Below are 25,530 nucleotides of genomic sequence, written 5' to 3' on the forward strand. Positions count from 1 at the left end.
GTGAGAGAGTCTTAGAGACAGGGGAAATGATTTTGGGGGGGTTCAGCAGACTTAGGAGTCATCTGCGGTTTCCTTTTGACTTTCCTGCCTCTAGCATGGGAAGATGGGAGCAGTGTGTTTCCTAATAAACTGTGTCTTTGATGGATAGTTCCTGTGGAATTTGGGAATAGGGGAGACGAACAGGTGTTTAAGGCCTTGCAGCTCATTCCCTTTCTGTTGAAGGGCCTTAAATAGCTTAGCCACTTTAGATCCAAAAACGGCAGAGTTATCCAGGGGTGCATCCATTAATTATGCCCTAATGTCATTGGGTAAGGGCTGAAGCCTTAACCAAGAATATTGTCTTAGGACTGAAGCTGAGGCAGCTGATCTTGCAGAAGCTTCTGCAGCATCATAGCTGTAAAGAGTGCCTAGTGACTTGTGATGAGAGATTAATGAGGCTACAAATCCACGAAAACAGGTAGAGGGAAGCAAGGCAGCAAACACCAACAGATGAAAGTTAATCTTCTTTAATACAGATAAAATGTGAAGCGCTTTTCGTTTGAGACTGTGCTCAAACTTCTTCAGACAAACTGATTACACAAATCACAAGTATATATACCAATTAGGTGAGCTGCTCACACAAGCACTACATCAATTAAGCAATTAAAAAATGCACCAAGGTAATAAAGCATTTAATGGCATGTAAAACAAAACTGCCTAAATGCTCTTAATAAATGTTTGTACTTCTACAAGGTTGTACTGGTACTTGTACCCTACTCCATTAAAACTGGAAGAATTAGAACTTATGTGGCAAGTTAGATTAAATGCGTATAATACCCCTGGACTTACTGAATGCTGTTCTATTGTCAGTGTTTTAAAACTTACAAGTTTATCAAGCTAAGATGCATATATATACATATATATACTTTTCACATTATTTATATTTTTTATATTACATATTTTTTATTTTTTTGTAATATACATTAGTTGATATATATATATATATATATATCCTCAGTAGGTTATTTAATCAACATGTTGGATGGTTATATTTTTATTTTATTTTTGCAACAGTTGAAGGTGGTTTTAAGTACAAACCTGTATTAAGAGCATTTAGGCAGTTTTGTTTTATATGCCTTTAAATGCTTTATTACCTTGGTGCAGTTTTTAATTGCTTATTTGATGCAGTGCTTGTGTGAGGAGCTCATCTAATTGGTATATATACTTGTGATTTGTGTAATCAGATTGTCTGAAGAAGTTTGAGCACAGTCTCAAACGAAAAACGCTTCACATTTTATCTGTATAAAAGAAGATTAACTTTCAACTGTTGGTGTTTGCTGCCTTGCTTCCCTCTACCTGTCTTCGTGGATTTTTAGTTTGTTTTTGCTTGTGCTATACCAGATTAATGAGGCTACAAATTTGAGCCCTGGAAGGTCAGATAAGAGTTTGGTGACCTTGGTGAAAAGTGCCAAGACATACTTGGACATGTGTGTCTGATAATTTACTGCCCTGAAGGCCAGGGTAGAGGAGGTGTAGACTTTCTTACCGAGGCACTTCATGGCCTTACTGTCCTTGTCAGTGGACAGGACTGAGGAAGATAGCAGTAACTTGGATGGCTTGTCTGCAGAGACTGAGAAAGTGGCAGGGTCAGCTACAGGACATTTGACCAGAAATGTTGCCCCTTCAAAGATCTTGTAGAACCTGTCAGGCCTCCTAGGAGCAGGAGATTGGGAATCAGGGTTAAGTAAGGCAGCATTGAAAGCATCCAAGAAAGCTGGTAATACTGGGGGGATTGCAGAAGAAGCAGGGGTGTCCATCTGCAGGAGCTCAAAATATCTTTTTTGTACCTCAGACATTTCAGAGGAATCCCACTTAAAAAATTCCCTCATTTTGGAAATTATCTCCGCAAAGGTGAGGTTCTCTGTTGGGGAATCAGCCTCTACAGATTCATCCACTGGGGAATCATATCCAAGAGGAGTAGGCATCTGGGAGACATAGGAGAGAGAATCCTCAGAAGAGGAGTCTGAAGAATCCTCAGCTTCAGGTAGGATGACATTCTCAACCTGAAGCATGGGACTGATAGGAAGAGGGCTGACCTGTGGGGATCCAGGCAAGAAAGGCCTCAGGGCCATAAAGGCAATAAATAGGCTCTGAAAAAAAACTGCCAATCTGGTTAGCTTTCAGTACAGGGGGAGAGTTGCTTGGTCTTGGATTTCTTTTTAAGTGAAGGCCTAGGAAGTGTAGGCCCTGAGGAAAGCCTAGTGTCTGAAGAAGGCCTAGGTTCAGTGGACTGAGAAGCAGTGAAAAGGCCTATCTGGGCAGCCACAGGAACCTGTGGTTTCCCCTCAATGCTGCAAAGCAATATCTGTGAACCATCTCCGGAAGTGCCTTCTGCTCTAGGTTCTGTGGCTACCCGAGGGGTACCCACTATACCTGTTTTAGCAGACTCCAAGTGTTCTTCCATGCAAATGTCGGCCAAAGAGGATTGTCAGATGGAGGACAGGTAGCAGTATCAACTTCGGGCCTAGAAAGCTTGGCCTTCTGTTTAGGTGGTTTCATGAGCTGACCAAACACTTCCATCCCTAAAGCTAAGCGTTTAAGAAGCTGATTTTCTAAATATATATTCAAGGCATGCAGGTGGCTGCGTAGGGTTTTAGGGATGAAGGTCTGATAGATCACGCAAGAAGGATGGTCGTACGTAGGCCCTAAACAGAAAAGGCAAAGCTCATGGGCATCCTTTTAGGGAATCTGACAACCGCACTTGCACTTTTCTTTCTTGTATGATGTGTAACAATAACAGGCATGCGGTAACAAAAGAATCAAAAATGGCCCCAACGGGGTACTTATCTTTTGGAATGCGAAGATCTGAAGTGGAGACAGCAGGAATGCTGACGTTTGACTGGCAGCAGAGAAGTTCTGAGGAAAGGTATGTGCATATGTCACTTTTATGGCCCATGCTCCCTTGGCCAATGTCAGATGTCCTACATACCTAGCACTGACTACAAAGGCTTTTGTATACTGGCCGGACATTTGGGTAGCAAGAAAGGAAAACCCAAGAGTTTGAATACTGCAACATGAGAATAGAAGGACATCTATAAGAATCAGTCCGAGGAAAAGAATAGAAGGGCATCTATAAGAATCAGTCAGAGGAGGTAAGAGAAGATTGGAAAGAGAGAGAGATAAGCAATTTACGTGGGAACAATAGGAGGATAGATGTATGGCTCCCAAGTATGCAACAAACTCTAGAATGTTTAGGATTTTTGCTTGGAAGGGTTTGCATGGGTAATTTTATACTCCAAAGCATCTTTCCCAAGGTAGATCAAAATGCTGGAGGTGTTATGGGGAAGAAAGAGGTAACTGGGAACATATATTTTGGAAGTGTAATGTGTTGGGAGACTTAAAAAATTACCTACAGAGTCAAAAAATCAATTACTAGAAAATTGAAATCAAAGTCTCACCCAACTGTATTTGTAGTACTGAACATTGTAACAGAGATAAAAGAACTAGAAGAAGAATCTTTTTGAAAATGAAACGAGCAAATTACATAGAAATAAATGGAAATTGTGGGAACAATGCATGCAAAATATTCAGGAGGAAGAGGAGTGAGGTTTAAGGGAAGGCCTTTTTGTCTGTACCACTAAGGCCATTTATGTTCCAATTTACGTAATGTTGGACTGATGACAGTTATAAAAAAGAACATATGTGATGTATAACAAATATAACTGGAAACGTTAATATTGATTATTTTCTTTCATATTAATGCATGTTTGCCTAACTGGTAACTTAATACAGGTGTTAAAAATGGGAAGAGGGGAAAGAAAGCAGCATATGGCAAAGCTCTTCATAAAACTGAAGGATGCGGCTGTTTAAATGAACTACGGGGGGGGGGGGGCAAGTGTGCAAGCACAAAGATTAGAGGAAAAGAGGTTAAGAGGTGTATTGGGAGTAATGACACTGAAAATGGAGCAAACAATCTCGAAGGTGGAGGACTTAGGTATAACTTTGTGAGATTTTAAATGTTATGGGCAATATCTGCAGCTATTGCCCATAACATTTTAAATGTTATGGGCAATAGCTGCAGATAGAAGGAATCTGCAAAAGTAATGGAGAAGCAGAATACTGGAGACAGGGATTATATGACAGAACGTTAGCACCAAAGATAAAGAGTAGGTATGGGAGGAGGAGGGAAAGTCTAAGGAATGTAATAAATAGAATGGACAGAATATAGAAGGGCAGAAAAAGGATGTACATGTCTATGACCAGAAACTGTTCCTGATGCCATTATCAGGTTAATGGATCAGTGGATGGGGACTAAGATCTGGAGACAGAAGATAAGGTCTGGCAGAAGATTTGGAAGATGGCCTACTTCCTGCAGTAAACAGATCAGGCCAGGATAAACTACTACAATTAATATACAAGTAGTTTAGGAAGCTGATAAGTACTGTAAAAGAAATTGGGAGAGGTTGGTAGATTGATGGAGATGTGAGGAGGGAAATACAGTAGTGGATGTATGATGAAGTAAAAGGGTGGGGTGGTGAGAAAGTACAGTTGTGTACACTTACCATAAATGTAGACGGTCGAGTGTATTCACTGTTGCAGTCATTTTACATTTGGGTTATCTGCCTGCAGGTAGCTCTCAGCTGGCCTGAATACCAGAGTCTTGGATTCATGCTGTCTCTTCTTCCATGACGTCAGGTCATCAAGGGTATAAAACTTGCAGCCGACACCATTACATCAGGTTTTCTTGCCCCAGATGTCAGGTGCTCCCATAATGGGACGCAATTATATGTTACGTTACACCGCCAACAAAAAGCAAATACACCAGAAAGCTCAAATACACCAAACAAGAAGGAAAGGTAGAGCCAAGAGAAGACAGGGGGCTGGAGGGAGGGTAACCAGGACTGCAACAGTGAATACACTCGAACATCTACATTTATGGTAAGTGTACACAACTGTACTATGTTCTTCATGTTTCACTGCTGCAGTCATTACATTTTAGTTGATTCTCAAAGCTAAGGAAGGGGGAGGAAGTTAGAGAGCATTAAGGCCAGCTATTAAGCCCTGCAAAACTGCAGTAGCAAAACCAGCTCTGAATTTAGAAAAAATAGGCATGTGGTAATACTTGGTGAGGGTATGTACAGAGCTCCAGGTAGCAGCTTATAGGCTGTCCCTGGTAGGGACTTCCCTGAGAAAGGTTGTAGAGGTAGATGCAGCCCTGGTGGAATGTGATCTAATCCCCTCAGGGGTAAGGTTTCCAATGTGCTTATAGCAGAAATGAATGCAATGGGCTATCCATTTAGAAATGGTTTGCTTTGAAATGGCCCTCCCCTCTGCCCCTGCAGCAAAGCCAACTAGCGGCTATTCAGATTTTCTAAGAAGCTTAGTCCTGTCCAAATGAAATCTAAGCTGCCTGTGCATGTCCAGGGAGTGCAGTATTCACTCCCCTTTGTTTTGTGGATTCGGGAAAAAGGTAGGCAAATGAACGGACTGATTTAGAGCCACACTAGACACCACCTTGGGCATAAAGGAAGGATTGGTCCTGAGGAAAACCCTGTCAGCATGGAAGATAATGAAGGGCTCCACTGTCATAAGGGCCTGTAATTCAGACACTCTTCTAGCTGAAGTGATGGCTAGAAGGAAGGCTGTTTTCCAAGAAAGGAATTTCAACTCTGCAGATGCAGCTGGTTCAAATGGAGGGAGAGTGAGCTTTTCTAATACAAAGTTAAAATCCCAGGCTGGAGTAGGGGCTGGCCTGGGGGATGGGGTCTTAAATTTTTAGCCCGTCTGAGGATTTGCATTAACAGGGGATGAGAGAAGAGGGGTGGTTCAGTATTATAATGTGCTGAAATGGCAGAGGCATGAATTTTAGTTGACGAGAAGGACAGGCCCTTGTGGAGCATTTCTGTTCAGTACTGAAGAATAAGAGGTAAGCTGGGCACCATAGTGCCCATCCCAAGTCTGGCTCCAGGAACAGTATCTTTTCCACTTTTCAGCATAGGATTTTCCAGTACTAGGTCTCCTTGTTTCCAGAATGACATCTAGCACCTGCTTACTGAGGGATGCTATTGGAGATCTCAAGGAATTAGCAAGGCTGCAAGGTTCAGGGTTTAAAGCTGAGGGTGCAGACTCTGGCCCACCTGCTGGGACAGCAGGGAAGGTGTCTGAGGTAGGTACCATGGATCCAACAGTATCATACTACACAAGAGGGGGTACCAGTGCTGGCAAGGCCAGTCTGGTGCAATCAGTATTGTCCTTGGTTTGTCCTGTTTGATCTTTACCTGAACCTTCGAGAGGAGAGGCAGAGGGGGAAAGGCATAAACTGAGAGGCTTTCACAGGTAAAGGACAGGACATCCACTTTCCAAGCTTGACTGTGGGGAGTCCTTGTGCAGAATTTGTCCAATTGGCAGTTCTGAGGGGAGGCAAACAGGTCTATCTCTGGAATCCCCCATTTGTTCCTCAAGAGGTTGAATATTTTTGGTTCCAGTTTCCCTTCGTGTGGGTCCATGAGATTTCTGTTCGGGTTGTCTGCCAGTGAATTTAGCTTACCTGGCAGGAACTGAGCTTGCAAGTGCACTTGGTAGCTCAAGGCTGTGTTGCACAGAACCATGGCTAGTCTGTAGAGAGGGTACAAGTGGGTTCCCCCCTGCTTAAGTGCCACATAACTGTGGTGTTGTCTGTCTTTACCAATAATTGTCCTGGAAGGATATGGTCTTTGAAGGCTGTCAGGGAATTCTGTGCAGCTAACATTTCTTTTTGGTTGATATGCAGGTGCATCTGACTCGGGTTCCATTTGCCATGAATGTACATCCCTGCCAAGTGAGCACCCCATGCACAGTCTGATGCGTCTACAGTCAGGTTTTGGGAGGCAGGGGATAAATTAAAAGGGTGCCCCTTGTTTAGGTGGCAGGCCTCTGCCCACCACAGGAACTCTGTCTTTATACAAGGAATGACAGGAATCATTGATTCCAGGTCCTGAGAATGTTGACACCATAGGCTTTTTAGATACCATTGTAGTTTCCTCATATGTAGTCATGCATATGGAATTAGTAGAATGCAAGAGGCCATGAACCCCATGGCTTGCAGGATTTTCCTTGCAGATAGCTGGGTCTTTGTGGCAAGTAGTTTGAAGTAGGCTGTCAAAAAAACTTCTTTGGTGTGAGGTAAGCCATCTGGGAAGTTGTGTTCAAGCTTCCTCCCAGGAATACAATTTGTTGGCAGGGTACTAGATGAGATTTCTTTTCGTTTATGGTGTATCCCAGCGAGGTTAGAAGTTTCTTTACAAATGCCAGATGTTTTAATAGCATGTCCTGGCTTTCTGCGAGGTATGGGTATATCTGAATATTTCTCTGCCTGCAAAATGCAATGGCTGGAGCTAGACACTTTGTGAATACCCTGGGTGCAGTAGATAAGCCAAAGGGAAGTGCAGAGAACTGATAGTGCATGGAGCATGCTCTGAAGTGTAGGTATCTCCTGCAAGATTCCCTTATTGGAATGTGCAGGTAAGCTTCCTTTAAGTCTAAGGTTGCCAACCAGGCATATTTGCCTAGCATAGGAAGCAACTGTTGAAGTGTTAGCATTTTGAATTTTGGGATTACCAAAAAGGTGTTTAGAATAGAGAGGTCCAGGACAGGAAGCCAGGAGCGGTCTTTTCTGGGTACCAGGAAAAGTCTTGAGTAAAAACCTTGTCCCCTTTCTTCTGCTGGGACAGGTTGAATAGCCCTGATACTTAGAAGAGAGAGAGAGCCTCTGCCCACTGATTTGGGGGTAAGTCTGGCCAACCATTTGGGGTTGGTAAGGTGTGTAAGTGAAATCTGTATCCTTGGAAAACTATACTTAAAACCCATTTGTCCTGGGTAATGAGTTTCCAGATTTTTTTGCATGCAGGGTGATCTTTCCCCCTAAGGGAGCAGGCAGTTGAGCAGGGCTTGGAAGGGTTAAGGTTAAGTCATTGTGACATTTTTCCATAGGAGGGTGTCTTATTACTTCCAGCTTTGGAAGTGGGAGCCCCCCACTGCTTAGGCCTGTGTGTACCTTGAGACTGTAGCCTAGGTGGTCTGCTGTTCCTGGTTTTGGACTGAGAAGGCCTGGAAGAGACTGGAAAGGACCAATTCTTAGAAGGCCAATGCCTACTAAATCTGGGAGGCTGTACTTGCAGGAAATCTTTACATATCTTTACATATCTTTATAATCGTTTGCATAGATTTAGCTTTTTCCTCCATCTTTTTAAGGACGACTTCTGCTCTGTTGCCAAACAGGTGGTCTTGGTTTAAGTGAGCATCCACTAAATTAGCTTTAACATGATTTGGCAAGTTTTGCTCCTTAAGCCAAGCATTCCTTCTAAGTACAGACCCAGTGACAGCAGCCCTACAAGATGCTTCTAAAGAGTCAAAACCACATAGCAAAGTATGTTTACCAACTTGTTCAGCAGAATGCATGAAATCCTGTAATTCTTTATGTTCAGCACAGTCAGGAATCAACATCATTTTCTGTTTTAGTCCCATAATATGCTGCTGATACTTTAACATATGAAAATGGCAGTTTAAGGCCCTAATGGCCAAAGTAGCAGAAGTGTATACCTTTTTGCCCCACCCATCCAAGGCCGTGGAATCTCTATCAGAGGAGAGAGGGTTTTTGGCAGTAGTAGCCTTTAGGTCCTTGGGAAATGGCCTCTGGGTCCACAGTAGGATTCTTGAAGAGGAACTTGTGAGAGTCAGGTACTCTAATACCTGTCAGGTTTCCTGGGAGCTGGAGGCAAAGTGTCTGGGGCTAGGCTAGATTCCAAGAAGGCATCATCTACAATGTCCAGGACAGGAGGGATAGCTAAAGGCCTGTGCTGAGGGAGGAGTAAGAATTCCTTAAGCCTCTTTTTGGAGTAAGAGTAATCCTGGCTTTCCCAGCGGAAATGCTCCCTAAGAGTGTGCAATGTTTCACCAAAAGAAAAGTCTTCTGGTGGGGAAGCACAGGGAATGGAATCCTCTACATCAGAATCCTCACAGGTAGATAAGGGCAAATCCTGGTAATAAGAAGAAACAGAAATTTCAGAATCCTGATCAAAAGAATTAGAAGGAAAATCAGTTCTAGGTCTCTCAGAGGGGGAAGGCTGGCTTCCCCTAATTAAAGTAATAAGGTCTTCAGCCATTCTAAGCATTTGCTTTTTTAGGCATATGGGCCTGATTCATGCGGTTTGGATGTCTGTTTTCTAGGCATGGGTCGAGTTTTAGGCCTTGATGAAGAAGATGGTATCAGTTTGAAATGCAAGTCTGTACGCCTGAATACACCCTCAGAAGCCAGTGCCTGCACAGCGGCTCCGGACCCATCCAAGGTAGAAACATCCGCAGGTTCCAAAGTCGAAGAAGGATCTCGTGGCATACTGGACTCCAAATGGGTCTCAGTAGAGGCCAGCGAATCTGAAGTAGCGAGTATCAGGGGCTGCGAAAGCACCTCACTGAGTACTGGTGAACTGGCGACTAGCTTAACGGAAGTGTCATTGGCAGTTTTGGACCTATGCAGTCTGTCTATCTTTACGTTTTTCAGAATATCAGTAATCGGATGGCTTACCGAAGCCATTTCCGGATAGTTAAAACAAGTACCAAAATAATTTGCTGCAAAAACAAACCGATGACGAATAGTTCAGGGGTTGAATAAGGCACAAAACCGATAGCGAGGGAAGTCGTGGTCTGGGCCTAAGCAAGGAATGCAGTATGAATGAAAATCTTTATGAGGTATTTGCTTTCCACAGATATGACAACTGCAAACTTTTACTGACATCGGTTTAAGAGCAAGAAAAAAGGATCCCCAATGCGGTACTTAGCTTTTTTTAAGACTTCGGTTCTGAAACTCAAAAACGAAAATTTCAGGAGTCGGACGACCGGCACTTGCGAACTGCTTCTGCTTTGGGCACCGCGCGTCAAGAAAGAATGATGTAATGGCGTCGCTGCATCTTTTATACCCCTGATGACCTGACGTCATGGAAAAAGAGACAGCATCTGACGCAGGAATCCAAGACTCTGGTATTCAGGCCGGCTGAGGGTTACCTGCAGGCAGATACCCCAAATGTAATGACTGCAAGAGTGAAACACGAAGAACATCAAGCTAGTATGATCTGGAGTAATAGCTACAGAAAAGAACTGGAGATGAGCTGATCATTACATACGTTAGAGACAGACTTGGAGGGCAAGGACAGGAAATGGGAGGAGAAGGTTGAGAAGCGAGGAAGATGTCAGGTAAAGCCTGTAAATCAGTGGAAACAGGATAATATGAGGAGTCGTCAGCCTGCCAGTGGATGAGGAAAAAATGTGAAGATTTGAGAAGGCACTAAAAGGAAGTCTGGCATTTAGTACAGAGGATTAAAGCTATACAGTATTAATGAGATGGAGGATTAAAGCTATACATTATTAATGAGATGCTTCCTGTGGTACAAGATTTGACTCCCTCAGCTTATATATACTTACTGTGTGACCTTGAGTAAGACACTTAAGCAGGCAGTGCTTTGGGACAATTGAAATTTGGTTCTTCAATGGTTTCCTTGACCACAAGCATAAATACTAACTATAAAATGCAGAGTATATGTAGTAGACAGGAAGTGAAAAAGAAAAGAAAGGATAAAATGAAGTGACAGGAGGTGATGCCCAAATTGTGATTATAAAATAGAGAAAGATAAAAAGAGAAGGCTCTGTGATATATGTGATTTAAGGGTAGGGAATACAAATGTTTGTATAAGATGACTCAGAAGTTTGTGTTTAAGCAATATTAACTAATTATAATGCTGAACCACGATGTACAGGATATCCTTGTATGCATGCTGTTAAGCTGTGTTGTGAATACTTCGTATTTGGATATGGGAAGAGTGGTTTAACTGAATGCACTGGCTCATGAACAAAAATAAAATGAAAAAAAAAGTTCTAGTTCCCACTGTGATTTTGTATGCTTCAATAAAACCTAATAATAGAAAATGTTATTAGTCAAGACAGCTTTCTGTTAGTTGCCCAAAAGTAAACAAGATATTACAAAACAGTGAAATGTATAAAACAGGAAAAAACGGGACAGTGCAACAAATGACAATTTTGGTCTACAACAAAGCAAGGGCAAGGCTCAAACAATGAGATCTCTAGTAAAAACACACAATCATAATTTCATATCTGTGAAAAACTGTATGCATGTGGGGAACTTAAATGCAAAAGACACTACATAAATGCAAATTAGGTCAAAGTATTTGCAAATGCACAAAAAAAAAAAAAGGCAACTTAGAAGTACAAGATCCACCTACCCCTCACCGTAAGGCACACACATGCATTAATTCTGTTTCTAACAGCCTTGGAAAATACTGGAAAAGTGAAAAACTTACATTGCTGAGATCTCGCATGTCATTGATGATACTCTCCAATATGGAGGACAGCGTCACCATGGGATCTGTTCTTCGACGATGGATAGATTTATGAGGTCTCTGTTGGAAAATAAAACAATTTTACTCTCATCAGTACATCTCTATATTAAACAACATCTCTCTCGCTCGCCTCTCTGTTTTCACATGCACACAAACAAGTATAATATATATGTATAAATATGCATATATATATATATATATATATATATATATATATATGCACACACACACACATTTATATATATATATATATATATATATATATATATATATATATATGCGTGTATGCATGGGTCTACTTGTAAATTTTGAAATTTCATAAGTTTAAATTTGTTACGGTCGAGACCATAAGATCAAAGTTTTGAAACTTCGATATGTAAATAAAAAAAAAAGAAAAATTATTTTTTTTTTTTTACATTTTTGCAAGGGGGGTAAGCCCCCTGCGTCCACGCCAGTCACTAATTAAATATACCAACTCTGAGATCGCACTACAGTGAGGGAAAACAGTAAGTATACTGTTCCGGACTATACGGCGATCTCCATTTAAATGGTTTGAAGTTTCAAAACTTCTATCTTATGGTCCCGATAATAAGAAATTCGAAGTTTTGAAACTTCAAAATTTACAAGTAGACCCTTGAATGTGTATTTGTCTGTGTATATATATATATATATATATATATATATATATATATATATATATATATATGGGGTCTACTTTGTTTGATAGAAAACACATTTCACTGAAACTCTTCACTGAAAATGAATTGCCTGAGCACAATTCACTGAAAGATCACTTCACTGAAATCTCATTTGACTGAAAGTCATTTCATCTAAAAAGGTATATGCCTTGTTCCCCACTGTAGTGTGATCCTGGAGTTAGTATATACAGTAAGGGGGGGGGCTTAGCCCCCCCCCACATAGTTTGGGTATATATTATCTTCTGGAAAGAGTTATTCATTCGACTTGTAAGGATCCATGTCTATAGTTTACAATATTTAAAATATCCCCGAACGTGGGGGGGGGGGTGGAGCCCCCCACACCCCCGTTACTATATATACTAACTCCAGGATCGCACTACAGTGGGGAACAAGGCATATACCTTTTCAGACAAAATGAGTTTCAGTCAATGAGTTTTCAGTAAACTGTGTTCAGGCAATTCATTGTCAGTTAAATGAGACTTCGACGAAATGAGTTCCATCAGTGAAATGTGTTTTCTATCAAAGTAGACCCATATATATATATATATATATATATATATATATATATATATATATATATATATATTTATAGGTTTACTATCATTTGTTCAAATGGCAAACGAAAAGTAATACTGAACACAAACATTCTGAACAGCCACAATGTCGACCCAAATGATCGACACATTTGAGTCGACATTGTTACCGAAACCATCACGTGATAGGTGTACAAGGAGCTGATGTAAATCAGACTCCTACATGACATATCACATTTTTGCAGGGGGCAAGCCCCTCTGCGCCCCCCACTACTAAGACATTGTAACTCTGAGATCACACTACAGTGGGAATATGGATGAATTTCCAATCCCCACTGTACCACAATCTCCATGCAGATAGTTGAATACACTTATGCAAATGCACTACTGCATTGGCATAAGTGTGTTTGACTACCCCATCCATTTGAATTTTGAGCACGACATTCTGATTTTCAGCAGTAGTGCTGCTGACAGACTGTCATTCGCACAAACCATAGTAAACCATATATATATGATACATACAGCCAAACATGTACACACACATACCCACATATTTATCCACCAAGTTTGAAAGAGACAATCAAATAATCAAAGAATATGTTAAATTGCTTAGATGGTTTATTTATAGGTTTTTACCTGTAATTACCACTTGATATTTGCTTTATTCCACCTTATTTGTGATATACATGATTTCTTTGCTGAAATATGTTTATACATTATATATTTACATTACTAGAGTGTTCTGGGGTTTAGCGGGTGCATTCTGAATGGATCACTATGTTATCACATGATTTATTTCATAATAAAAAAGTGTATGAATGTCACTGGTATCCACATCAGCTTTGAAACAGATGCTCTGTGAAAATAGAAGTTATGTTCTTACCATAACGTTCCATGTTAGTTGTCTTCTTCTCGCCTTCTTCTTGCTGGATGGGTTCGGAGCCGACCTCGGCCCGACTGCCACTCTAAAAGCTCGAGAGTTGGTTCCACCGGCTCGAGGCTCCCCTTATATCCCACAATGCTAGGCGTGAGTTACCTCAGATCTCGTTTGTAAGCTAACCCCAGCTTATAATAGTATCAGAATAACTATAAACAAAGTCCACCTCTAAAACCAAGGAGAAAGAAGGGTGACCTATATCCTCATCCAGGAAATATGCACAACAGCATATGCCTAATAAAAGAGGTGGTAGAAAGAGAGGTCGCAATCACAACTCCTCTAGGTCTGTCCAGGCCAGGGGGAAGGAGGGTGGGGAAGAAGAAGGCGAGAAGAAGACAACTAACATGGAACGTTATGGTAAGAACATAACTTCTATATGTTAAGTTGTCTATCTCGCCTTCATTCTTGCTGGATGGGACCGCGTCCCTAGCACCTTGTCCCGGGTGGCCTAACGGAACAGACTCCTGAGAACAGTGGAACCAAAGTTAGCTCTATGCCTAGAAGCTAAATCCAACTTATAATGAGAAATGAAAGTGTGAGGAGTAGCCCAAGTAGCCGCTGCACAAATGGTGTCAATAGGCAGTCTGTCTTGGAAGGCTAAAGAAGTAGCCAAAGCTCTGGTGGAATGGGCCTTAGGTTTATTAGGCAGCTTTTGGTATCTAATTTCATAAACAAGGGAAATCAGAGATGTTAGCCATCTAGATAATGATACCTTTGAAACTGAAAGTCCCTTTCTGCCTTCTGCATAGGAGACAAACAGCTGGTCAGATTTTCTGAATTGTTTTGTTCTATCCAAATATTACCTCAACTGACGATGAACATCTAGCCAGTGTAATTTTTGTTCAGACCTATTGGAATATTCTGGAAAAAAGACAGGGAGGTCAATGCTTTGATTTAGGTTTGACGCCGAGACTACCTTAGGCAAAAAGGACGGGTTGGTTCGTAAGGATACCCTGTCCTTATGGAACAATAGATAAGGAGGTCGACAGCTGAGTGCATGAAGTTCTGAAACTCTTCTAGCTGAAGTAATAGCTACCAGAAAGAGAGTCTTCCATGATAGCAATTTTAAAGAACAGGAGGCTGCAGGTTCGAAAGGGGGAAGAATCAAAGAAGTAAGAACTAAATTTAGGTCCCAAGGAGAAGGAGGATTTCTTATAGGAGGTCTGAGAAGAAAAACTCCTTTCAAAAAGGCTTTGCAAAGCTTGTGGGACATTAAGGCAGACTCAGAAATACCCACATGAAAGTTAGAAATAGCTGCCAATTGAACTTTAAGAGTAGAAGGAGATGAACCTGCATGGAAGAGTTCATCTAGAAAATCAAGGACTATTTGGATGGAAGCAGTGAAAGGATCTATGTCCTTTCCTTGAGCCCAATATGTGAAGCGTTTCCACTTACTCAAATAAATCTTCCGAGTGGAAGATTTATGGGAAGCTATCAAAATATCTCGAACAGAGTGAGATAATTGAGGAAGCCTGGCTAAGGTTGGAACTGGAGGAACCAAGCAGTGAGGTTCAGAGAGGGGAGGGAGCGATGAAACTGACCCGACTGATGGATCAAAAGATCTGGAACTAGGTCCAGATGCCAAGGTCGCCCAATAGAAATTGATGTAGAAAGGGGAACCACACCTGTCGAGGCCAGTAAGCAGCAATGAGGATCAACGAGGCCTTCTGAGCGATAGCTTTCTGTATCACTTGAGAGACTAGTGGGAAGGAGGAAATGCATACAGAAGTCCCGGGCCAAACTTGGACTAGAGCGCCTCTGCTGGGTTGGCCTGGTAAAGGGAATAGAGTGAAATAATCTCTGCACTTGCTGTTTTGGGGAGTAGCAAAAGATCGCAGCAAGGCTGACCCCACTTGAGAAAAATTTCTCTCACAACAGAGTCTTTCAGAGACCACTCGTGAGGCATGAGGATAGCTCTGCTCAACTTGGCCGATTTGATTGGACTTCCGGGATGTGCGTTGCTATCAGAAACCGCTGAGAAGAAATCGCCCATTGCCACAATCTGAGTGCTTCGACACAGGGGTAGGACCTGGTTCCGCCTTGTTTGTTGGTGTACCACATTACTGACATATTGTCTGTCTCGCTTGGAATCGTTCCCAAGGGAAGAGAGTCTTGAAGGGCTTGCAACGCTAAAAGCACTGCTCTCATCTCCAGAACATTTATGTGCAAGTGGCATTCGTCTGGTTGGCATGTGCCCTGGACCGTCCTGCCCTGATAATGCCCCCCCCCACCCGATCAGGGAGGCGTCCGTTGTCAGAGTAGCAACCGGAGCGGGAGGAACAAAGGGTCTTCCCAATAAGAGCTGAGGGGAAGACATCCACCACATGAGATGATTTCTGCACCTGCGTGATCATAATGGTGTGGGACATTGGAAGTTGCTGGTATGACCATTGTGTAAAGAGCATCCATTGAAGGATTCTCATGTGGAATCTGGCTAATGGAAGCAGAGGTATGGCCGCCATAATTCCCAACACTTTCAGAACTAACCTGGCTTTGATTCTGTTGTTGTTGAAAAGGAGTGAGACCAGTTTGTGTATGTCTGTTATTCTCTGATCTGTTAGTCTCGCAGACATGTCTACTGTGTCTAGATTTGTGCCTATGAAGGTAATAGTACGACAAGGCGACAAAACAGACTTTTCGCAATTTATTGAAATGCCTAACTTTTGACAAATGCGAAAAGTGTAATCCCTGGCCATCAGAAGGAGATGCTTGGTGGGAGCTGTGAGGAGCCAGTCGTCCAAATATGGAAACACCTGGAATCCTTGTCGTCTCAGGTGAGAAGCTACCACTGCCATGCATTTGATAAACACCCGGGGGGCAGTGGTGAGACCAAAGGGCAGGGCCCTGAATTGAAAATGACTGGTTCCCAGCCTGAAGCGGAGGAATCTTCTGGAGCGCCTGTTCATTTTATGTGATAGTACGCATCCTGAAGGTCTATAGAGCACATCCAGTTTCCTTTTCCCAATAGGGAAGGATGGACTGCAGCGTGACCATCCGAAATCTTGTTTTCTTGACTGATCTGTTCAAGATACTGAGATCCAAAATTGGTCTCCAGTCCCCTGTTTTCTTTGGAACTAAAAAGAACCTTGAGTAGATTCCGGATCCTTGCTGGTCTGCTGGAACTGGCTGAATTGCTCTTTCGCAAGCAGCTTTGAAATTTCCAAAACCGCTAGATCCCTTTGAGCGGTGGAACATCTGGAAGGGATTTTTTGATTGGTTTGGAATGCGAAGAAAGGGAATGGAATAGCCTTCGGAAATGATGGACTGTACCCATTTGTCTTAAGTCAGGGATAGCCAGGCTTCTGGGTACAGTGACAATCTTCCCCCGACTGCCTCCGCAGGTGGGCAGTCGGGCAACACCTCAGGGATGCTGAAAAGGCTTATCAGAGAAGGCTTCTCGATTGCCCTGGTTCTGCGGGCCCCCCCTGCCTCGAGGGCGACGTCTACCATTGTTATTCCCGCCTCTGCCTCTGGCGGGGAACCGACTCTGTGCGTCAGGCGAAGTCCCTTGAGATTGTTTACGGAACCACATTTTCCAACTTTTCTGGCCTTTGGGGTAAGGCCTAGAAGGAGTAGAAAAATGGACTCCGACGGCAGAAAGAGTCTTGCCATCAGTCTCGCACCTAGTCAAGGTTTCTTTCACTTGAGGACCAAAGAGAGATGATCCATCGAATGGGGAATTAGTGAAAGACGCTTTAAAGGGTCCGCAAAATTGCATAGCCGCATCCAGGCATGCCTACGTAAGGCCACACCTGTCCCTGCGGCCCTGCTCGCTCCATCAGCCGCATAAGAAAGGAGGCATGGAGGAGTTGGCTATGGAGTTCAGGGTAGCCAGCTGAGTGTTCATCTTATCTTGAAAACCTGCAGCTGTAGGATCCTTCAACATGTCACTCTCTTCTTTGATCAAGTCCCTTTGAAGACGAGTAAAATGGCATAGGTAGTTCAGCTTAACGATAGCAAATGTCGCTGACGAGAACATCCGCTTCCATACCTGTCCATGGACCTAGATTCCTTGTTAGGTGGATGGACAGGTACTGAAGGATCAGCTAGTTCCTTCTTAGTGGCAGCAGCAACCACCATAGCATCCACAGAAACTCCTTTTGTCAAGAACTGTTTGTCTGCTGGTGCCGTTATGAATTTTGAGGGTCTCCTGGGAGTGGGGTCCACTGAATCAGGAGCCGTCCATGCCTTTTTAGCTACCACCTGCATGAGGGGGTCAAAGGGGGGAGACACCCAGGAGGTGGAAGACGAGAGCCAAATGCTTCAAGGTACACAGATTCATCCTCCGAAGGGTTGAGGGCTGGCCAATTTCCCCTCTGTTTGAGGATTTCTAGAATGTCTGCAAAAGAGACATCTTCAGAAGGGGAACGGGGGGAACCCTCGGAATCCTCTAAATCTGTGTCAGAGGTAACGGACTCAGGTGAGTCAATGTGTTTCCTCTTACACTTTCTCTTCCGAGGGGGCTCTTCTGCCAAATCAGGAGAGGCCTCGGAAGAGGATGAGATCCCCACAGGGGGTTCCTGAGGAGCTGGTTCTCTGCGGTCCGGGATGAGGGAGTGAGTCGACTTGAGCTGAGGCACCATAGAGGGAGGGGCGGACGGAGCCGACTGTGGAGTGGAGCCAGGTTCTAACACACTCCGCATGACCTCGAACGCACCCCTGTCAGGCAGAGCCAGAGGTCCCCGCCCGAGAAGCTGAGAACCTCCTCGGCACCGACAGTGATGGCTCGAGGTCGATGTCGGAGCCGAACTCACCAGCGCCGAAGCTCCGAGAGGAAGAGCGGGTCGGACAAGGGTCCGATGCCACTCACCCTCGGAACCGACGAGGAAGTCCGCGCCGAGATTCTTCTAAAGAAGAAATCGGAGCCGACGACGGAGCCGAAGACATCTGTATCGGCTCCAACGCTACCACAGTCTCGGTTTGGAACGCCCGCTCCGAGCTCAACGGAGTCGGAGGAGGAACATATTGATGGACAGGGGCAGGCATCGACTGATGAGTCGGGCTCTGAAGCATTTGGGCCAGTGCCTCGGACTTAAGAAGTCGACTCACTACCCTCTGAAGGTCATGATCCGACAGCCTCGATGACCTAGAAGAGTGAGATTTATGGCTCCGCTCAGACAGCAGAGGAGATGCTGGAGCCGAATGAACGGAGCCAAGGGATGGTGACCTAGATCTCTTCCTAGATGTCGGCTCCGAAGGTCTGGTCGGAGCTGACAAGGGAATTTCTAATACCTCGGCTCCAGCCGGAGCCGAGGGAACCACAGAAGCTGTGGACTCATTGGGTCCCGCCGGAGCCGATGCAGACGTAGGTTTAGTAGTTTTAGGTCTCGGCTCAGTAGCTGGAGCCGAGGACCTAGAAGCCTTGGAGGGCTTCCCCGAGACAGAGAGGGAATCCTCAGGCTTAAGTAGACCCCTTAGGATCAATTTGTTCTTTCTTTCCTGCAGGACCCTGGGACTGAAGCCGTGGCATACAGCACAGGAGTCCTGCAGGTGCAAAGGCCCCAGGCAGTAGACACAAGAAGTGTGACCGTCTGTCAGAGACATTTTCTGACAGCACGCATCACACTTCTTGAAGCCTGAGACCTTTGTGTCTTTAGACATCTTAGAACAAGAAAGTGTAACCACACAGACTCAGTCAAACACACTGATTACACCTTATCTTATTTTTTAAAAACTCAAAAATAAAACAACTATCAATATGTTTTAATTAAGAGAAGCAACACACACACACCACTAGGGAATGGAAGAAAGGCCTGAAGGCCCGAGGGAGAACTTTTAAGTTCTTGTGGGGATTTTGTGAAAAAAAGGGGTAGAATTCCACTAAACTAAGGGAAAAAGTAGTTAAAATTAAAAATAAAGGGGTTTAAGTATCGTAACTTTACTGAAAGTTTACTTACCAAGAAGCCGGTAGAAAACCAACACCTCGATCGCTGTAGCGGCAAACGAGATCTGAGGTAACTCACGCCTAGCATTGTGGGATATAAGGGGAGCCTCGAGCCGGTGGAACCAACTCTCGAGCTTTTAGAGTGGCCGAGTCGGAGCCGAGGTCGGCTCCGAGCCCATCCAGCAAGAATGAAGGCGAGATAGACAACTTAACATCTGTGGTTTGCTATTTTGGCTTCACGTTAAGTCAATAAAGGAGTGTTTAACTTAGTGTTGGAGTACATTTGTTTTATCTGAAATTCATCCGAGTACCTCAGTTGTGCAAATGGTCCATGTAGCCAGAGAAAGCTTTCAAAAATACGAAATAAAAACAGCGTTTCAATGCTGTCCTTCAGGAAAAAATTAAATAGTCACCAATGTATGAACGTTCTCATAAAATAATCCTCAAAGTAAGCAAACAGGTAAATTCCTTCAAGATTCAGCAAATATTACTTCCATAAATCACTATTTAACGCCACAGCAAATAAAACAGAGGTTTATTCAGTTACAAAGGACATTAGCGCTTTCACGGACATTCAACTTCCGCTTCATCAGACGTTATCTAAACATTCAAACAACCCCTATTTATATGTCACATCCCATATACATCATCGTAAAATACTTAATAAAAATCATTATAGACACAAAAATTATAGAACTTGTGCTATATACAACTAAAAACTTATAAAATAATTAATATTAGAACAGATAAAAATCATATTACTGAACCTCAGTCCCTATGTGTTACTATCACAGCCAGTATCATATATATGTATGTGTTAATTAAGTGGTCTAGCTTTAAGTATGGGTTTAAGAGGCACACATTCATTTAAACCTCTGCCCCTATGTGCTGCCAAACGAAGTATCCACTTTATTTCTGCCTGTTCAGTTAGATTGGTGATATCACCCCTCCTAACACCAATCTGCTGAACATGTAATACTTGGAAGGCAAATGTATGTTCTTTACCCATAGAGAGTGTATGTTTTGCCAAAGCACTGTAGTCTTGTTCTCCGGCAAGACAATATAAATGGTCTCATATACGCTCCCTGAGCATTCTATTTGTCTTGCCCACATAAAAATTGAAGCATTTCTGGGAATAAGCCACATATACATTTTTAGTGCTGCAGTTGGAACTGCAGCGAATTTCCCACAATTTACCTGTGTTGGGATTTCTAAAATATCTGTACTCATCAATAGTCTGGCACTGTGGACAAGAGCCACACTTCCTTGCCCCATAATCTAGACCTGTCAGAGCTGTACCATTAGAATTACTTAAATTCAAAAAGCACAGCTGCTGTTTAAGATTCTTCATGTTCTTATAAGTATACGTTGGACAATTTCCCACAATAGCTTTAGTACTGTCATCGACTAAAAGCATATTCCAATTGTTCAATATTGCTTGTTGAACTACAGAAATGTTCTTACTGTAGGGTAATATAACTGACAATTTTGGTTCAGAGTTCGTCCTATTGCCCCTTTCAGAACAGTGTGGTTTGCCCCTAGTGTGTCTTAATTTATCAGTTATAGAATGAATAACATTCAACTCTTCTACTTGATAGCCTCTATTCAAAAAACTATCTTTTAAAGTAGTTAGTTCTATCTTGAACAAGCCATCTTCAGAACAAAGCCTCGACATTCTCAAAGCTTGCCCTTTAACAATATTGTTAAAAACTCTAGGATCATGCATGCTATCTCTGTAGAGAAAAGCAGGTCTATAGCATGATTTTCTAAAGACCCTAGTTAGATACTTGTGTTGATGTCGATAAATGGTCACATCCAAATAATTAATCTCCAATTCTGAAGATTCCATAGTAAACCTTAGAAAACCATCTAGGTTGTTAACATATTGCAAAAAGCTTGCCAAAAGGGGGCCAGTCCCCCATCATAAGAGAAAGAGATCATCAACAAAACGTCGATAGAAGACAATGTTGGGATGTTCTAATATGATCTCCTTCTCCCATGCCACCATTACCAAATTGGCATAGGTATTGGCGCAACTGGTCCCCATGGCTACACCTCGTGTTTGCTTATAGCAATTGTCCTGGAATAGAAAAACATTGTTATCTAGTACAGACTCCAAAAGGAGACATATAAAATCTGCTTCAGTTGCAGTCATAAAGTCAACTAATAATTTCCTGACCATTTCTATGCCCTCTCTATTGGGTATACAGGTAAAAAGAGAGACAACATCCATAGTAACTAATCGAATGTTGTCCAAACTTTCCAAATGTGCAGTGAAATCATACAACTCTTAAAAATTGTCCAGTATCTTTTAGGACGTAATCATAGTGAGCCAAAACCGTTTTAAGTTTATGGTCAAGAAAAATGGATATCGGCTCAGTAAGCCAACCTGAACCTGCTACTATCGGTCTAAATGGTGGTGAGTGTGAATTCTTATGTATTTCGGGTAATCCATTAATTCTAGGTATTAGTGGATACTCTACATATTAATAATTAAATAAGTCAATGGTCAGCAAACCTAATGACTTGCACTCATACAGCATATTATAGACACTAGTCAGCATCCTATCTACATTTTCAAAAGATATAGGCTCAAATGCCTCAGTATCCAACATATCCAACATTGATAGCAAATAGAACGCCTTATCCATGACGACTACAAGTCCACCCTTATCGGCCGGACGTATAATTATGTCAGCATTCTTCTTAAGTTCATTAAGAGCTTTAAGCTCACTATTACTCAAGTTGTTCATTTCGTCATTAAATGAACTATTGAAACTATCATACAAGTCATTCTCGACGGCTCTGAGAAAAACCTCCAAGTTCGGTGACAGATGTGGATTTAACAAACTCTTCCTTTTAAAAATAATGGTATTGGGGTTCAAAGATTCCTTAAACATAAGTTTTAAAGTAACATTCCGTGCAAATAGTCTGACTACTAATATAGCATCACTGATGTCCATATTCGTAGAAGGTACAAAACTCATGCCTTTATTAAGAACACTAAGTTCATCAGCAGTCAATAAATGATGTGAAATATTCCACACTAAGGACCTTGAGTCCAAGGTCTCTTCAAAGAATAGCCCTGGTTCTCTGTCAAGGCCTCTTTGTGTTTGGCCCCCCTCACAAAATCTTGCTCTACTGACCTCTTCCTTCCCGGTCTGATAGGTAGAGGAATGGCAGGAAAATCCTGAGCTTCCTTCCTACCACTTTGTATTTTATCAAGTTGTATCTTCCGTCTAACAACCGTACTAGTATGGGTTAGACCTTCAGCCTCATTGAAGGGTTGATTTGGAGGGGCCTCAGCTGGTGTAAAATATACTGAGGTCACTAAATTAGGTGGAGTTACACCATCCAACATTTTATCTCATTGTTTAGGTTCAACTATTGCTACTAATTCATGAGATTCCGTCTCTTCAGACCTAGAATGTTGTTGCTCATCAGGAGCCTGAACTTTATTGTCATTTGTTGGGTCAGCCATATGCTTCTTCGAGCCTCGTTCACTGGCAACACTAGGTTTTCTTTTACTAGAGGATATGTGGTCAACATTGTTAGAAACTTTCGGCCACATAAAAACATGATTTTTTAACAAAGTCATCCTTGTCCCTCATTAGTTTTTTTGAATGTCCGTGAAAGCGCTAACGTCCTTTGTAACTGAATAAACCACTGTTTTATTTGCTGTGGTGTTAAATAGTGATTTATGGAAGTAATATTTGCTGAATCTTGAAGGAATTTACCTGTTTGCTTACTGTGAGGATTATTTTATGAGAACGTTCATACATTGGTGACTATTGAATTTTTTCCTGAAGGACAGCATTGAAACGCTGTTTTTATTTCGTATTTTTGAAAGCTTTCTCAGATACGCTGTTTCTATCACGCATTTGGGTCATTTATTTTACTTGGCGCTCTGTGTTTGGGATATCTTCAATTATATATATATATATATATATATATATATATATATATATATATACATACACACACACACACAAATGTATATATATATATATATATATATATATATATATACACACACACACACACACACACACACACACACGTAGAAATGTATATACATATGGATCTACTTTGGAAGTTCAAAGTTTCCAAACTTCGAACTTCATATGGTCGAGACCATAAGATTTGAAAGTTTGAAACAGCAATAAAAAAAAATAAATTTTTTTTTTACGTTTATGCAGGGGGGCAAGCCCCTCTGCACCCCCACACCCCCAGCTAATTAAATATACCAACTCAGAGAGTGCACTAAATTTCCCATTCTGCACTGTACGTCAATCTCCATTTAAACCGTTCAAAGTTTCAAAACTTCATTCTTATGGTCTCAACTATATCAAGTTCAAAGTTTTGAAACTTCTAGCTTCCAAAATAGACCCATACATACATATATCTTTCCAAATAATGGGCTCATACGAATGTGATTAAAAGAATTCTAGCTGCTCCACTATGTCAAATTTTCTTTTGTTAATAATCACCATGTTATCAAATGCTTATTACCACCCATGACTTAACAAGACATCGCATTATCCTTTAAGTACCATGATTTGGAGCCTTCCATAGGAAACCAGTACCAGCATTCAGTTGGATTTGCACAGCAAGAGAAGGAACAGGAAACTGTGGCAACTATGACGCAGTTAATGCTGTGGAGTGACAAGCCAGTGAGTTCCCATATGAAACAGCAATGGATAACACAGGATGAAATTGAAGAGAATGTGGCACAGGAAGATGCTCTGGAACTTTCTATAGATTGCCAACAGGAAATGAAGAACAAAGACTGTGCCCTCAGTTTAGAAGAAATGTATTTAAGAGAAGGTTTGCTTGATTTAATAGAAATGGACAGACATTAAGATCAATGAAATAAACAGACAACAAAAAGTCAATAAAACCCAAAAGGTTAGAAGTTTGATAAAACAAATGAACACAGTAATTAGGACTGTCCACACACATGTGATATAGCAGAAGTAAATAGGATATATTACTGTCCACTAAATTAATAAAAGATAAAGTGTTTCCACAAAAACACAGGTTAGTAAGGGAAAGGAAAGGGAGAAATCAAATGCCATCATGGAAGCATCAAACAGAGAAAGCTATAAAGCAATTAAGACAAGAAGTGTCACTGTTAGAAGAGTATAGAAGAGGGAACAGATCAACAAAAACAGTCAAAAAGATACACGTGATAAAAGCAATGCACAGTATCAGAACAGATAAGGATCTATCATGCACTGTCACAAATGATAAAGTAAAAATGTCAGCACAGGCAGAAAAACTTAGAAGATATGCAGATAAATATAATGGAAAAGTACAAAATAAGCAATTTATTTATGACTGAAAAAAGTTTTATAGAGAACTGGGAAACAAGGCAAAAGGAACTGAACCACCACCAAAGAAAGAAGAATTTGGAGAAATATCTATGAAGATCCTGTGGAACATAACAAAGATGCTAAATGGAAAGCAGAAGTAAAAGAAAAAATAAGAAGTTCAAATGTACAGGGTATGAAATGGGATTAAGTAACAGCCAGAGAGATTGAAACAAAGTTAAGAAAAGTTCCTAAATGGAAAACTCCAGGCCCAGATGCAGAACCTAACTTCTGGCTAAAAGTATTAGCATCTTTACATGAAAATTTAGCCATGAGTAAGAACTATTTATATGGGCATTCTGACCAGACACCAGCCTGGTTAACAATAGGATAAACAATACTCCTACTTAAGAGCAAACCTGCAAGCTATCCTAAAAACATAGACCAATAAATTGCCGTCTAATGATGTACAACTATACACTGGAATTGATGTCGACAGAGTTTATAGTCATTTAGAAGAAAACTCAAACATGGCAATAGAACATAAGGGTAATAGAAGAAACTCATATGGAACAATTTGTTGTTAAAGTCATAACAGAGAACTGTAAAAAGGGGAAGAATCAAAGTATGGCATGGATAGACTATAAAAAAGCATTTGATAATATCCCATATTCATGAATAAAAGAGTGCATCGGTACTTGCATATTATCGCAACCACATTTTCACGATTGTGAAATGCGCATACCCCCACAGAAAATAGTGCTTGAAATAGTGGAAACTGTTACTGTAAGTCAGCAGTAGAG

General features: G+C 41.8%; 1 protein-coding gene across 1 annotated transcript in view; it reads right to left on the reverse strand.

Annotated features, from left to right (window-relative positions):
* TAF1 (TATA-box binding protein associated factor 1) overlaps window positions 1-25,530 on the reverse strand; it is a 2,792,652-nt gene that overhangs the window by 796,340 nt on the left and 1,970,782 nt on the right. Inside the window, exon 29 of the mRNA XM_044057257.1 lies at window positions 11,325-11,423. Within this exon, the coding sequence (XP_043913192.1) occupies window positions 11,325-11,423 (99 nt within the window). The remainder of the gene's footprint in view (window positions 1-11,324; window positions 11,424-25,530) is intronic.

This window comes from Protopterus annectens, chromosome 15.part0 (genome assembly GCF_019279795.1).
Source record: "Protopterus annectens isolate FY-2018-M chromosome 15.part0, PAN1.0, whole genome shotgun sequence".
NCBI lineage: Eukaryota > Metazoa > Chordata > Ceratodontiformes > Protopteridae > Protopterus > Protopterus annectens.